The 15,972-nt window shown below is 40.4% G+C and overlaps 1 protein-coding gene across 4 annotated transcripts in view; it reads right to left on the reverse strand.

Annotated features, from left to right (window-relative positions):
• prkdc (protein kinase, DNA-activated, catalytic subunit) overlaps window positions 1–15,972 on the reverse strand; it is a 255,219-nt gene that overhangs the window by 208,627 nt on the left and 30,620 nt on the right. For all 4 annotated transcript variants that reach the window (XM_072570496.1, XM_072570494.1, XM_072570493.1 and 1 more), the window contains exons 15-19: window positions 11,068–11,211; window positions 9,549–9,701; window positions 7,226–7,341; window positions 3,403–3,559; window positions 794–880 (exon numbers count right to left, since the gene is read on the reverse strand). In XM_072570496.1, the coding sequence (XP_072426597.1) occupies window positions 794–880; window positions 3,403–3,559; window positions 7,226–7,341; window positions 9,549–9,701; window positions 11,068–11,211 (657 nt within the window). The remainder of the gene's footprint in view (window positions 1–793; window positions 881–3,402; window positions 3,560–7,225; window positions 7,342–9,548; window positions 9,702–11,067; window positions 11,212–15,972) is intronic.

Genomic DNA, 15,972 nt, shown 5'->3' on the forward strand with positions numbered 1-15,972 from the left:
TCAGTTAAAATCCAAGATATTAATTGAACCTCACCCAACAATATTGAAAAAATAGAAGATCATTCATAAATAACATTTGGTGAAACTGAGTTAAACCATATTAAGTTAGTCAAGAGTTTCCCATGTTTCCTAAGCTAAAAATAAACTAAAATGTAATTCCTTCTGCTTTATATGGATGACAGGAACCTCAATGACCAAAGAACAACATTCGGAGTTTCTTCATTTTATAAGCAGCTCAAGCCTGACAAAATCCTTTTTCCATCATTTTGCTAAATGACTTTGTTGTCCTGTTTTTAAGGATAGCAACCCTAAAAATGTTGCTGTCTCACCTCTAGCAATACTTTTTTAAAAATGTACAAAATAAAAAAATCTAACTGGTTCATTAAGTTGCTAGTTCTGACAGACAACATGCAATCTGCATCATGTACCTTGGAGCTATTTGAGAAATAAACTTCTGCTTTTACTTATGTAAGTGCTAACTGACGTCAAATAACATGTCAACAAATCCAGCAGGTAAAGGACTGATCTTAAAAGCTACAGATAATTGATGTTAATCTTTTCACTGACATTTTTCTAGTTATACTAATAAATATATGCTCAATTTGAAGTTGAATAATTTAAATTATCTAACCATTTAGCATTAAGGATGAAATTCCCACTCCATTTTATTAATTACATAATGTAGATTCCATTCAGTGTAAAATGGTTTTTAAATTATCAATGCTAAATCATACGGAACTTGCATTCAACATTTATCTCAAACGCATTCAACAGCATTTGAGATGATTCTCACCTCCTTTCCAAACTTTCCAAATAGCGCAAAGCAGGCAAACTTTTCTGGGTTCTTGGGACACTGTTTTCGGGTTTTTGGGTTGACACCCTGGCAAAACACAACTTTCCCTTTAAATCAGATACTCAAGCAATAACAAAACTCAAGCAGCAAGCACATCAAAAGCGTGATTTCTCTGTGGATTTACAATGATGGTCAGAAAATGTGGAGTCTTGGGACTGGTAGGAGAATAAACAACAAGCTAGCCTCGGAATAGAAGAAACAGTGGCGATGTTAATATATATGAGACAAAATAATGGTACAAGGATCAGAACCTCACAAATTATGTTGATGATCTGGAGTTACGAACTGGAATACAGAAATCCATGGATGACACCAAATTGGAAGCTTTAGGTGATACAAAGGAAGTGAGACAATACAGGACAACATTAATATATTTGCATAATTTATGCATACTTGATAAATTAATTAAAACTGAGAGCGGTTATAAGGTTGTTATGTAGTAGGAAGAATAAGAGGAGTCTTAATGGAATACAGAAAAAAGGGAATTACAGATACATAAATGACTGCAAATAGCATGCTGGTTAATAAGGTCATAAGACAGCAAACCAAACGTTCAACCTCAAGGAACTAAGAAGCAAAAAAGCTACATTAAACATATTGCAAACCTTAGTTAGACTACAAGAATACTCTCTAACTTGTGGAATAGAACTGCTAAGAGAATATAGAGGATTTAAGTAGCTACAAACAAGATTCACAAGGATGAATCCAGACCTAAGAGGATTATACCTATCAGAAAAGATTAAAAGATATAATTTCTCTAGGAGTGATCCAACATGGGTCTTTGTGATTTTTAAAGGGATTTATAAGATAAACAGAAAGAAAACGACTCCAGTCGTCCAAAACTAAAGGCTGTAAATATGAAATAATCAGTAATGAGTCCAATCAGAATTTCAGAAGAAATGTATTTATCCAGCAATGAGTAATTCAAAGCATGCTGTACATTTGATGCAACATATTTTTAACGAAGTTTAAGGAATTCAAATAATTCACAAAAATGGCCATTAATTAAAACCTCCCCATGGCAGCTTTTGAGCAAAAGACAAAAAGAATAAAAGAGAAGTACAACATTGGAACAGGCCCTTCAGTGTTCCAAGCCTGTGCCAGCTAAACTAAACTAAAAAAAAACTTCTGCCCTTATTCAGTCTTTCTAGTGAAAACAATTCTAGTCTTTTTAGCCTTTCCTCATAACTAATGCCATCAAGACCAGGCAACACCCTGGTGAACTTTCACCAATGCTTCCACATCTTTCTGGTAGTGTGGCAACCAAAGCTGCATACAATATGCCGAACAAGGGTTTTATACAGCTGCAACATGGTTTGCCGACACAAGCATGCCACATGCCTTCTTAATCATTTTGGCCACCTGTGTTGCCGCTTTTTAGGAACTGTGAACCTGCATGCCCAGATCCGTCTGCATACTAATGTTCCTAAGGGTGCTGCCATTTACTGAATAAATCCCACCTAAATTTAATCCTTCAAAATGCATCACCTCATATTTGTCCAAGTTGCCAATCTATCTTTATCCTGTTGCATTCTTTCACAATCATCGGCTCATCAGCATCTCCACCAGTCTCGTATTATCTGCAAACCTATTAATCAGACCACCCACATTCTCCTCTGGATCATTTATATATACTACAAACAGCAGAGGACCTAAGACTGATCACTGTGGAACACCACGAGTTACTGGTCTCCATTTTGAAAAACACCCTTCCACTTCTACCCTCTGTCTTCGATGACAGAGCCAGTTTTGTATCCATCTAGCCAGCTCACTCCGAGTCCTACATGATTTTAGATTTTGTAAATCTGCCAAATGGGACTTTATCAAATGCTTTATTAAAGTCTAGAAAAGGTGCATCCACAGTCCTTCAATTATCTTTGTCACCACTTCAAAAAATTCAATCACATTGGTGAGACATGACCTTCCCTGTACAAATCCATGCTGTCAGTAACTAGTCTATTTTCTTCCAAACGTGCATATATCTTGTCCCTCAGTATCTTCTCCATGTGCTTCCCCACCACAGACATCAGGCTCACCAGCCTATAATTTCCTGGATTATCCCTGCTTCCCTTCCCAAGCAAGGAAACAACATTAGCTAATCTCCAGTCCTCTGAAACCTTGCCAATGGTCAAAGAGGATATGAAGATATCTGCTAATTCCCCAGCTATTTCTTCCCTTGCCTCTCACAGTAACCTGGGATAGATCCCATCTGGCCCTGGGTACTTGTCTATCTTGATGCAGTTTAGAATATCCTAAACTTCCTCCTTCAATATATTAACAGAACAATAGCAGAGGCATACAATTGCTTTACCATAATTTTCTCGGCTTACCCATGACATATAAGAGTTTGAGCAAAAATTAGGTTTTCTCCAAGATGTGAGGGAAACTGATCATTCAGTTCCCTGGGTTGTTCTAATATAATAGATAACAATTGACTTCAATGCGTCCTTCATGGGGATTTCTGTGAACTTCACCTTTCAGACAAAGCATTTTATACAAAATAACAAACAGAGATCTAAAAAAGACATCTAAATGTATACTTTCATTACCTCAAAATACTTAATTTTTCGGGCTATTTTCATTGTGACTGACAGAAGTTTGTAGAATCCACTGACGAGAGGAAACTGTGTTGATCGTAGAATGAGCTCATGTCCAAATCTATACACCCAATGTTCAAAGAAGTCTGTATGCTTTTCTAACAATTCCCTGATTTAGAAAACAATTGCTTTGTTTGAGTAACTGAAAAAATATTTAAATATTGCAAAACAAACCACAAATAAAATTGTGCAGGGATTTAAAGGTGCATAAAGGAAGAAATAATGGGAAGTCATTAGGAAGATATGGCAATAATTATGAGGGGTGATTTTAACCTATATATAGACCGTATCTATGATAACATCAGATGGGCAAAGGTGGCCCAGATGAGCAGTTCATTGAAAATGTTTGCAATAGCTATAACATACCTGGCATTTTCTAATGAGATAGGATTAATTAACAACCTCATCTTGAAGTTGACTCTAGTCAGCAGTAAAGATAATATGCTTGAATTAAATATTCATTTGAGGGACAGATGAGAGTGGATCCAAGATTGATATTTTAAACTTCAATAAAGGCAACTACAAGGTGATGACAGCAGTACCCATTGAAGTGAAGTGGTGAATTAGGTTATGGTACAAGTCAATAGAGGTGCAATGGTAGACATTTAGGGTTCAGAATACAAGAAAAATCCAAAGGGAGGGTTCACTTTCTGTGGTTAACTTAAAAAAAAATTAAAAGACAGTATCAAATTTACTGAAATAGGATATAATTATGCAAAAATGGCTATCCGATCAGAAGATTGGACAAAATATCAAAAAAGCAAAGAATGACTAAGAAAGATGAGGGAAAAACTAAGGGAATGAAAAATAGCTACAAACATAAAGACAGACAGTTAGAGTTCCTACGGAATAAAAGAAAAATTAAGCAAGTCTTATAGAAAATGTCTGGGAGATTAATAGCAGAAAACAGGGAAATAGCAGTTGATTTGGCAGATATTTTGCATGTAGTAGGTACAAGTAAGATCCCAGAAATGGCTGTAAATCAGGAATTGGAAGGGAAGGACGAATTTAAGAAACATACATTCACCAGAGAGTAGCATTAAACAACTTTTAAAGCTGTAAGTTGACAAGCTTCTGAGTATTGGCGGATTTCATTCCAAGGTCTTAAGAGTTGCAAGAAAGATAGTTGATGTGTTGGTTTCATTTCCTAGAACTTCCTAGGTGAGGGAACATTCTATTAGAATGGAAATTAGCGAATGGGGGAAGACAGACAATTATAGGGCAGCAAGCTTAAGATCCGTCACAATGAAGATGTTAGAAGCTATTATTAGAAACCTTATACGGCACTGAAAGAAGCAACTGGGTTTTGTGACAGGAAATCATACTTCACCAATTTTTAAGAGTTCTTTGAGCAAGTTACATACGTTGTGGTTAAAGGGGAACCAGTGCAAGTACCGCATTTAAATTTCCAGAAGGCATTTGATAATCAGCCAAATCAGGGTCATTGCAGAATCCTAAAGGGGTAACATATTAGCATTGATAGAAGATTGGCTTGCTGTAACATGCCACTGAGGCCTCAATTTTTTACAATTTACATAAATGACATGGATGAAGGGAAGAAAAGCATGGTTACTACACTTGCTGATGATGCAAAGATACAGGAAAATGACTTGTGATGACAGCATAAGGATAACAAAAGGATGTAGAAGCTAAAGTGAGTGGGCAAAGATCAGGCAAATAAAGTATAACTTGGCAATTGGAAACTGTCAATTTCTATTCTTCCTGTCAAAATGAAGCATATCATCCAAACAGTGAGAGACTATAGAACTCTGAGATGGGGAGACTAGGTGTCCTACTATGTGATTTGCAAAAGGCTTGATAATTGCATGTTTATTGAAGGAGAATTTGAATTCAAAGATAGAGAAGGTTATACTTTAGCTATAATGGGTATTGGTGAGACCACATTTAGGGTATTGTTTGTAGGTCTCCTTATTTAAAGAAGTAAATAAGTTGGAGGCAGTTTGAAAAAGGTTTACCAGACTAATATCTAAACAGGTCTCCCTGCAAGAAAGGATCTACTTGCCATAGAGGGAGTGCAGCAAAGGTTTACTAAGCTGAAACTGAGAATGACAGGTTTGTTCTAGAAGGACAGATTGGTTCAATTGGGCCTGTACTCACTGAAGCTCAGAAGGATGAGAGTGGGTCTGACTGAAATATACAAAATTCTAACAGTGCTAGGAATACTAGACATAGGGACGATGTTCTTCCTGGTTTGAGAGACCATCCACCAAGATACAGTCTCAGTATACGGGTAGACCTTCTACAACTAAAATAACATTTAAAATTCTTCACTGAAAGGGTAATGAACCTGTGGAATTATCTCCTACAGACAGCTGTGCAGGCCAAGTTACTGAATGTATTAAAGAAAGCTATAGATAAAGATTTAGATTTTAAAGGTATCTGGAGGTATGGGGAAAAGCAGGAATTTGGAATCGAGACAGAGGATCAGCCACAATCGTAATGAATGGCGGAGCAGGCTCAAAGGGCTCAGCCAACTACTCTTACTCCTGGTTTCTACGTTTCAATAGAAGAGTGGTCTCTGAGGAGAGGTTGGCCATGCATGGCTTGTATCCACTGGAGCCTAGAAGGTAGGAGGCAGCTTCATTGAGCCATTTAAGATCTTGACAGTTTTGATAGCATGCATATGGAAAGCTTGTGGAAGAATCGCGGACTTGGCTCACTGTTTAAACATGACTACCATCCACTTAGAGCAGTGTTAACCGTCTTTGGTAATCTCTTCCTCAAAAGGCCATGGAAGCAAAGCCTTTGAATATTGTTTACGCAGAGCTAGATAGATCCTTGATGAGCAAGGGGAGAAAGATTATTGGGCCTAAGTGGGAATATGGAGTAACCAGATCAGCCGTGATCTTACCCAGAGGTAGAACAAACTCAAGGACCAAGTAGCCTTCTTCTACTCATATATTTGACACTGGATGTATGAGTGCACTGTGCTCTGAAATCAATGTTTTGCAGTAAATTCATCATAAAGCCCTTAAATATTAAAAATGCTTCAAAGTAAAGTGGAAGATATACATCACTAATGTTAGGTTTTGGGCATTGTACGTTGCCCCACCAATGAAGGGGGATATGAAGAGTGACCATGACATACATCCAGTCAGTTCTGCTATAATGCAGGAGTTCCATTCACTTGCAATCTCGTGTTTTAAGAAAATTGTGTTATAGTCATACCATTTAAACTAATGGGGCCAGAATGGTGTTAAAACCAATACACACTTTAAAAATTTGTCAATCGCATTAGAGCGAATTTGCATTAACAAAATGCATGTTATAGCAGAATGACTTGTATTGTATAATCAATTAAATCCTACTGCTCACAAATCTATTTAAATTATGATGTAGACAAGGACAATCCTGATGGTTAACTTCTCAAGTCATACTTCAGCTTAAAAGTTATGAATCTTTTGAGTTGTTATCATTCTGAATGATGTAGATATTTTATCCACCAACAGGAGGGATGACATTCGTACTTGATTAGCAAATTAGATCAATCAGAGCCAAGACTAGTTGGAAAACTTTGGCTCACTGCTCATTCACCAAAGTCCCCATCACCAATGACTATCACCTGATTCTGAAACACATTCATTACTTTAATACTTTTTGGTGAATTTATCTGAGCACTGACTTCAAAGGACAGCAAAGAAGTCCACAGAAAATAAGGAAACAACAGGTTACAACAATTTACCAAGGATACTTATCATCAGAAATAATTAAACTGACGTTTATATTATCACTTTATTAATAGCTGCATACTCACCCACAGAACTCTACTAAATTGAAAAGAGCAGTGAAATCTTTTGGTTTAGTCGGCTGCAGGTTTGCCGATGGATCTGTTGTGGGGATTACAATACTGCTGTTGACGTCACCTGAACCCTGCAAAGCAATCAGTGAACTTCACTTCATGGCATATCTTTCAATAAATTATTTGAGCTCTGCACCTAGTTTCTGCAAATAATCATTGCAATATCTTAAGATTTTTAAATAGACAATTATTAATCAAATTAAAATGCAATCTCATCCATCATTTATGGGAATTTAATTTAAGCACAACTTTTAGGAATACACTTTTTAAGTTTTTATTTGCGCGTCATACGTGCAGTGCCAAATGCACAGCTCAAGTGGCTAAAATTGCACCTTTTTTGCTTCTCATTGCTTGCACTGTTTGTAGAAACTAGGAGATAGTGAGGACTGCAGATGCTGGAGAAGTCAGAGTCAGAGTCAATAAAGTGTGGTGCTGGAAAAAGCACAGCAATTCATGCAGCATCTGAGGAGCCAAAGAGTCGATGTTTCAGGCATATCCCTTGTAGCAACAACAACGAGAAATATTAATTGTTCCTTTTTAACCTTTTCCTTTTTTTTTGTTCACGTAATGCTGCCATTGTAGCAAGATCACATTTATTTCCTATCTTTGATAAAAAACTCATAAAATAGACATCTAGAAGCTCTGGGTAGAAATTGAGTCTACTAGGTCTGAATCACTGGACTCTCTAACTGCACCCAATTTTAAACCAGCAGGTCAGGCAGCATCAAAGGAGCAGGAGAACAGACATTTCGGGCATAAGCCCTTCTTCAGGCTTATGCCCGAAACGTCGATTCTCCTGCTCCTTTGATGCTGCCTGACCTGCTGCGCTTTTCCAGCAACACATTTTTCAGCTCTGATCTCCAGCATTTGCAGTCCTCACTTTCTCCCAATTTTAAACCAGACAGTGATAATGCAAATTAACACTAACCTATAATCTGCAAATGCAATTATGCCATTTATTATGACAGGACGTGAATATAAAAGCAGGGATGTACTTCTAAGGCTGTACGTGGCTCTGGTCAGACCACACTTGGAATATTTTGCACAGTTTTGGGCCCCATATCTCAGGAAGGACATACTGGCCTTGGAGCATGTTCAGAAGAGGTTCATGAGAATGGTCCAAGGACTGAAAAGCTTAACATATGAGGAACGTTGGAGGAGTATGGGTCTACACTCGATGGAGTCTAGAAGGTTCGGAGGGATCTAATTGAAACATATGGAATACTGAATGGCCTGGACAGAGGAGATTTTGGGAAGATGTTTCCATTGGTAGGAGTGACTAGGACCAAAGGACACAGACTTAGAATAAAGGGAAGACCTCTTAGAATGGAGATAAGGAGAAACTCCCTTCAGTCAGACAGTGGTGAATCTATGGAATTGTTGCCACAGAAGGCTGTGAAGGCCAGGTCATTGAGTATATTTAAGATTGAGATAGATAGGTTCTTAAATGTTAGTGGGATCAAGGGTTACAATTAAGATCAATACAGAGGAACCTTGATTACCCAGCATTCATTATCCGAATATCGGATCATCTGGCAAGATCGCAATGTCCCGATGCTCGGCTAAACTATGTTATCTGGCATTCAATTATCCGGAATTCAATTTATTGAACGTAATACGTGTCGTTCAGATAATCGAGGTTCCTTTGTATAATGAGGTTTTAGATACGCCGTAAATAAAAACAATGGGGCGGATTCAGTAGTCTCTACATGAAGTGTGGTGGCAGGCCAGAGAAAGCCTGCTGACTGGTGAGCATCGCAGCCAATCAACAGCCTTGACATTTGAAATTCAACCTGATCAAAAATTGCCAGTCAGAGGCCAGCAGTTACTGGGAACTGCAAATCATCACTGGAGACCCAGGATGGACAGCCAAGAAAGATTGCACTGGGTACATGGTAAATATTTTTCCATGGCATTGTGGGGTGGGGCTCTCGGGTGGTGATGGGGGGGGAGCAGTCACATTTCTCACCTTGTAGAAAAGTGGTAATCAGGCCGGTAGTGAGTTGCGCTCTTACATGGCTATTCACAGACCAATTAAGGAACTTAATTGTGGCAAATAGGAAGGTGAGCCATGAACTTTGCCAACCAGACTTGATTGCTGAGATGGTGGATTTCTCAGCAGTGCCAAGCTCGCCTATTTCCCCTTCCTGTCAATTGTAAGGAGAGGATAATCCCAGCCAATAGCTCCAAGAGTCTCAGAATATATTGATTAAATTTCCAGTGATCAAATGTCTGGACGTAGAAAACACACTGTAATAAAGACAAAAACAAATAATACCCCTTCTTCATTCTGGCTTTGTTTGTCCACTGACAGATCCAACTTCTCAATAATCTTGAGCACTGATTTAATAAATTCGTCATACAGCAGCCGATTTAAAGATTTCAGGGGAGAATCAAACATCTGAAATGTCTCATAAATCAATCCAGATTCCTTAAAAATATAAAACATCAAAAATGTTAGATTTGTTTTCCACCCGGAACAACAAATCTCATGCTTTTATCTTCCAATGCCTCATATGCTTCACAATTTCACCCGTCACTACTCACAAGAATTAAGTTATACTTCTGAGTTTTAAGATCATATTACTTTTAACTATAATTGTGGGGTAAAACCTGCAGTGCCATTGTGAGTTCCTTCATTTCTGTCTAACTGAATAGCTAATATGTACTATTATAAAGATCATCAAGATTGAATACAGTTAAAAGCAAGACAAGATAAAAGTGCAATGATTACATTATTTCGCAAGTTAGATTTTCAAAGCTCATGAATTGTCTTGGGAAGATTGAAGGTTTTCTGGAAAAGTATTTGCAGTACATGGTGAAGAAATAAGTTTTTGAATTGAATATTCAAGCTTGGAAACTGAAAGAAGGAATAACAACAGTGGTGTAGATAAAATAGAAACAGGGAAGACTGGAATTAAAGGAGGAAGATTTCAGGATGCAGATAACTGATGGATTACGTGGAGATAAATTTCTGCTTTGTGTCCTGATCGGGACTGAGATGTGCTAGAACTGCTTTTCCATAGAAGCAATATTCAGGTTTTGAAAAGATTTAAATTTTATAATTCGCTCGGGCTGATGGTATAGAGAGCAGCTGGTGGCAAATTATTCCTCTCAAAAGCAATCGCCACACACCTTGGAGGCAGCTGTAGCAACAAAGGACATGTAGAAGATGAGATTGTCTGATGGTTCTAAAGACCTGTTACATGTCACCCCCGTTGTCATGGTGCAGAATAACTTTAAAGGTTTCTCAAATTCAGAAGAGTTACTGCAGCCTCGTGCTGCTGTTCACAAAGGAAGAGAAGCCATGCTGTTAATTATTCTGGCTAGCAATGGATAGATTTACAAAAGCAGAAATTTAATTACAATGGCATTTTCCTAGAATACATTTACCTCAAACATTTACTACAAATGGAAAGTCTAAAAGGTATTTTTAAAGCATTTTTAAGCTCTGTTCAGTGAATGGTCTCATAATCATGGTACAATGTTTGTGAAAAAGGACAAACAAGCAGGTTGCTCAGTGCATTGTGAGTTAAGGCTAAGCTAATAGGTTTTCCATTTCCACCCTCACCCACCGAGTCCCAGAAACAAAGGGAAACAGGCAAACCATGATCATAATGACTCCCTTCTATTGTAATTTCACTGAGTAATTGTATGGTTGCTTACATAAAAGAGAAAGTGAATTATTTAATATAAACAAATGCAATGCCTCATCCTGAAGTTTACTTGTTTGAGAAGTTATATCAAATTTGAATAAGAGGCAGCATGTGAGAGTTTACACTACAATCCCAACTCACCTTCATTCTTCCACAGTCTAACAGACTTCTGAATAACTCCAAATAATCTTTATAAGAAGGAACTCTCCATTTTCCTGTTCCCATGTTACCATTGCTGAGTGATTGTTGAGCACTAGACCACGGTTCAGCTTTCGTCATTTCCTCCTGAGGAATTAATCAGCACAAATATTTACAGTCGGTATAACCTTACATATAAGAATATAACAAAGAAACTTGCAAAATTAAACAAACAAGTTCAAAAATTGCAGGGAATTCAAAACAGTATTTGAAAGAGAAAGACAAAGATAATTTGCTGAATATTCTGCCAACAGCAGTGAGATGAATCAGAGAAAACAAATGAGTGTCTTGACTTCTGATTCTAAAATCATGGTGAATCAGCCTTTGGTAGTTGAACACAACCACGATCGTTTAGCCAGTAGAATGCTGAATCTGCAAAAACCTAGTTCTTTGGAATTAAAAAAACTCCCAAACAGAATCATGTTGAATATTAACATTTTGAAGCAGTAGGTGTGGGATGAATTGGGGGTGGTGGTTACACACAACCAACTTAATTCCTCAAAGTATAATAAATGTGCCTCCCTCATAGTAAACCACATGTTTAAATTTATCCCTCGTCAGCCAGGTTTTCTGGATCTTGGGTAGCTAAATGATGAGGACTTCTGACTTCTGAAGTGTCTTCTGGCTCACCTGCTAGATCCATTTTTCCTATTCCATCAATATCTACCTCCACAATTTCACCCTTCCAAGCTCTCCCTTTCTGAACCTCCTTACTTGTATCTTGACCCATCCTCTATTCAGCCTCTTACCTCCGACAAACTCTGCTGTTTGTGCTCTCACTAACGCCAAACCCTGTTCATCACTGGCCCACACTAATGCTCAAAGTTACACCTTCCATTTAAAGTTTTTATCCATGTTTCTAAATCCTTCCATGGTGTTGCCCCTCCTTATCTTTACAGCACTATAACTCTCCAAGATATTGGCAGTCATCCAATTCTGGCTTTTTGAACATCACTAGTTGTAATTGTTCCAGAATTTGGTGGCCATGCCTTGAGAAGCCAAGGCCCTAAGCTCTAGGATTGCCTCTCTAAAGCTCTGTGGAGTTCTCTACCTTTCGATCCTCCTTTAAGTTGCTCCTTGTACTTCACATTTTGACCATATCACCTTAATGGCTGTGTCACTTTTTTATTGACTCATGGGGTCTGGCTATTGCTGGCTAGCCCAGCATTTATTGCCCTGCCCTAGTTGTCCTTTAGCAGGTAACATTGAGCTGCTTTCTCGAACCACTGCAGTTCATGGCTGTAGCTAGGCCCATAATGCCTTTAGGGAGGGAATCCAGGATTTTGACCCAGTGACAGTGAAGGAATGGCGATATATTTCCAAGTCAGGATGGTGCGTGTCTTGGAGGGGAACTTGCACATGGTGGTATCTGATGTGTCTGTTGCCCTGATTCTTCTAGATGGAAATGATCATGGGTGTGGAAGGTGATGTTGATGGATCTTTGATGAATTTCTGCATCTTGTAATTAGGACTGCTGCTAATGAGCATCATTGGTGAGAGAGTGGATGTTTTGGACATGGTGCCAATCAGTGGACTGCTTTATCCTGGAAAGTGTCAAGCTTTCTGATTGTTGTTGGAGCTACACTCAATCAAGGCAAATGAGGTGTATTTCATTATACTTCTGACTTGTGTTTTGAACAGGCTTTAGGAGAGTCAGGTGTGAGTTACTCCCCACTGTATTCCTATCCCTTGAAGCCATTGTATTTATATAGCAAGTGCAGTTAGATTAGATTAGATTAGATTAGATTAGATTAGATTCCCTGCAGTGTGGAAACAGGCCCAACAAGTCCACACCGACTCTCCGAAGAGTAACCCACCCAGACCCATTTCCCTCTGACTAATGCACCTAACACTATGGGCAATTTAGTATGGCCAATTCACCTGACCTGCACATCTTTGGATTGTGGGAGGAAACCAGAGCACCCGGAGGAAACTCACGCAGACACTGGGAGAATGTGCAAACTCCACAAAGACAGACAGTCACCTGAGGCTGGAATCAAACCTGGGTCCCTGGTGCTGTGAGGCAACAGTGCTAACCACTGAGCCACTGTTCCGTTTCTGGACAATGGTAACCTCTAGGATGTTGATAGTGGGGGACTCTGATAGCAATACCATTGAATGTCAAAGGGCAGTCGTTTGATTGCCTCTTATTGGAATGGTCATTGCCTGGCATTTGTGTAGTACGAATGTTACTTGCCAGTTGTCAATCCAAGCCTGGATATTTTCCAGATCTTGCTGCATTTGGACATGCACTATTTACAGTAACCGATTTGTCAAGTATGGGTGGCACAGTAACTCAGTGGTTAGCACTGCTGCCTCTCAGCATCAGGGCCCGGGTTAGATTCTAGGCTTGGTCTGTGTGGAATTTGCACATTCACTCCATTTATGCGTGGGTTTCCTCCGGATACTCTAGCTTCCTCCCACAATCCAAAGATGTGCAGGTAGGTGAACTGGCCATGCCAAATTGCCCATTGTGTTCAGGGATGCGTAGGTTTGGTGCGTTTGTCAGGGAAAATGTGGAGCAATAGGATAGGGGAATAGGTCTGGGTGGGATACTCTTCGGAGGGTCGGTGTGGACTTCTTGGGCCAAATGGCCTGTTTCCCACACTGTAGGAATTCTTTGAAGAATGGTGCTGAACATTGTGCAAACATCAGCAAACATCCCACCATCACAACAACCACCACCACCCCCCACCCCCTTTTGACTTTATGATGCAGGGAAGGTCTTTGAAGAAGCAGATGACATTAGTTGGGCCTAGGACCTGAATATTGCTTTATAATACTCCAGTGAAACACCTTAGGGTACATGATTTTGTTAAACACACTACATAAATCCAAGTTCCATTTACATTATGAACACGGATTCTGGTCTCCTCAGAAACTAAAATGAAATAAGTGATAATATGAAAATGCGCTTAATGTTTGCAGAGGACACGGGTACAGGAATATTTTCAACCTGCTGGGCAAATATTATGCCGAACAGGAGTTGCAAATGGATCTTTTCGACTCTCCTGAATGATTTGAGATGTCTCAAGCAATTTGATGTCTCATCTGAATAATGACACTTCTGACAAGCTTGCACTCCGTCAGTGTTGTAGTGTCAGCCTTCAGCTGTCCTACAGACGAGCTTGTCCTCACTATGTCCAGGCCCAAGGCACAAATTTTAACAAACTGGCTTAGCTGATGTGTTCAGTCAGCTATTAGTGGTTTTGAAAGCCCACATAGTGGACTTTATGAATTGGAAGAAAAGTGCACAACTCATTACAGTCATGTAGGAGCAAAGCTTTAAACATGAGTTCAAGAACCACAAGAACCACAAAAAGAAAAGGCAATGGACAGCAAATGGCAGAATCTGTTTCAAGAGTCAGATAAATAACAGAGGCGCTGAAAATGTGTTGCTGGAAAAGTGCAGGTCAGGCAGCATCCAAGGAGCAGGAGAATCGATGTTTCTGGCATGAGCCCTTCTTCAGCAATGAGGAAAGTGTGTCCAGCAGGCTAAGATAAAAAGGTAGGGGGGAGCGTTGGAAATGCAATAGGTGGAAGGAGGTCAAGGTGAGGGTGATAGGCCGGAGTGGGGGTGGGGGCGGAGAGGTCAGGAAGAAGATTGCAGGTTAGGAAGGCGGTGCTGAGTTCGAGGGATTTGACTGAGACAAGGTGGGGGGAGGGGAAAATAAGGAAACTGGAGAAATCTGAGTTCATCCCTTGTGGTTGGAGGGTTCCCAGGCGGAAGATGAGGCGCTCTTCCTCCAATCGTCGTGTTGCTATGGTCTGGCGATGGAGGAGTCCAAGGACCTGCATGTCCTTGGTGGAGTGGGAAGGGGAGTTGAAGTGTTGAGCCACGGAGTGGTTGGGTTGGTTGGTCCGGGTGTCCCAGAGGTGTTCTCTGAAACGTTCTGCAAGTAGGCGGCCTGTCTCCACAATATAGAGGAGACCACATTCTGTGCAGTGGATGCAATAAATGATGTGCGCGGAGGTGCAGGTGAATTTGTGGTGGATATGGAAGTATCCCTTGGGGCCTTGGAGGGAAGTAAGGGGGGAGGTGTGTGCGCAAGTTTTGCATTTCTTGCGGTTGCAGGGGAAGGTGCCGGGAGTGGAGGTTGGGTTGGTGGGGGTTGTGGACCTGACGAGGGAGTCACAGAGGGAGTGATCTTTTCAGAACACTGATAGGGGAGGGGAGGGAAATATATCCCCGGTGGTGGGGTCCGTTTGGAGGTGGCGGAAATGACGATGGATGATACGCTGTTTATGGTGGTTGTTCGGGTGGTAGGTGAGGACCAGTGGGGTTCTGTCCTGGTGGCGATTGGAAGGGCGGGGTTCAAGGGCGGAGGAGCGGGAAGTGGAGGAGATGCGGTGGAGGGCATTGTCGATCACGTCAGGGGGGGAATTGCGGTCCTTGAAGAAGGAGACCATCTGGGTTGTACAGTATTGGAACTGGTCCTCCTGGGAGCAGATGTGGCGGAGACGAAGGAATTGGGAATATGGGATGGCGTTTTTACAGGGGACAGGGTGGGAGGAGGTGTAGTCTAGGTAGCTGTGGGTGTTGGTCGGTTTATAGTAACTTCTCCATCGCCAGACCATAGCAACACGATTTTTGGAGGAAGAGCGCCTCATCTTCCGCCTAGGAACCCTCCAACCACAAGGGATGAACTCAGATTTCTCCAGTTTCCTCATTTCCCCTCCCCCCACCTTGTCTCAGTCAAATCCCTCGAACTCAGCACCGCCTTCCTAACCTGCAATCTTCTTCCTGACCTCTCCGCCCCCACCCCACTCCGGCCTATCACCCTCACCTTGACCTCCTTCCACCTATCGCATTTCCAATGCCCCTCCCCCAAGTCCGTCCTCCCTACC

This window comes from Chiloscyllium punctatum, chromosome 5, assembly GCF_047496795.1.
Source record: "Chiloscyllium punctatum isolate Juve2018m chromosome 5, sChiPun1.3, whole genome shotgun sequence".
Classification (NCBI taxonomy): Eukaryota; Metazoa; Chordata; class Chondrichthyes; order Orectolobiformes; family Hemiscylliidae; genus Chiloscyllium; species Chiloscyllium punctatum.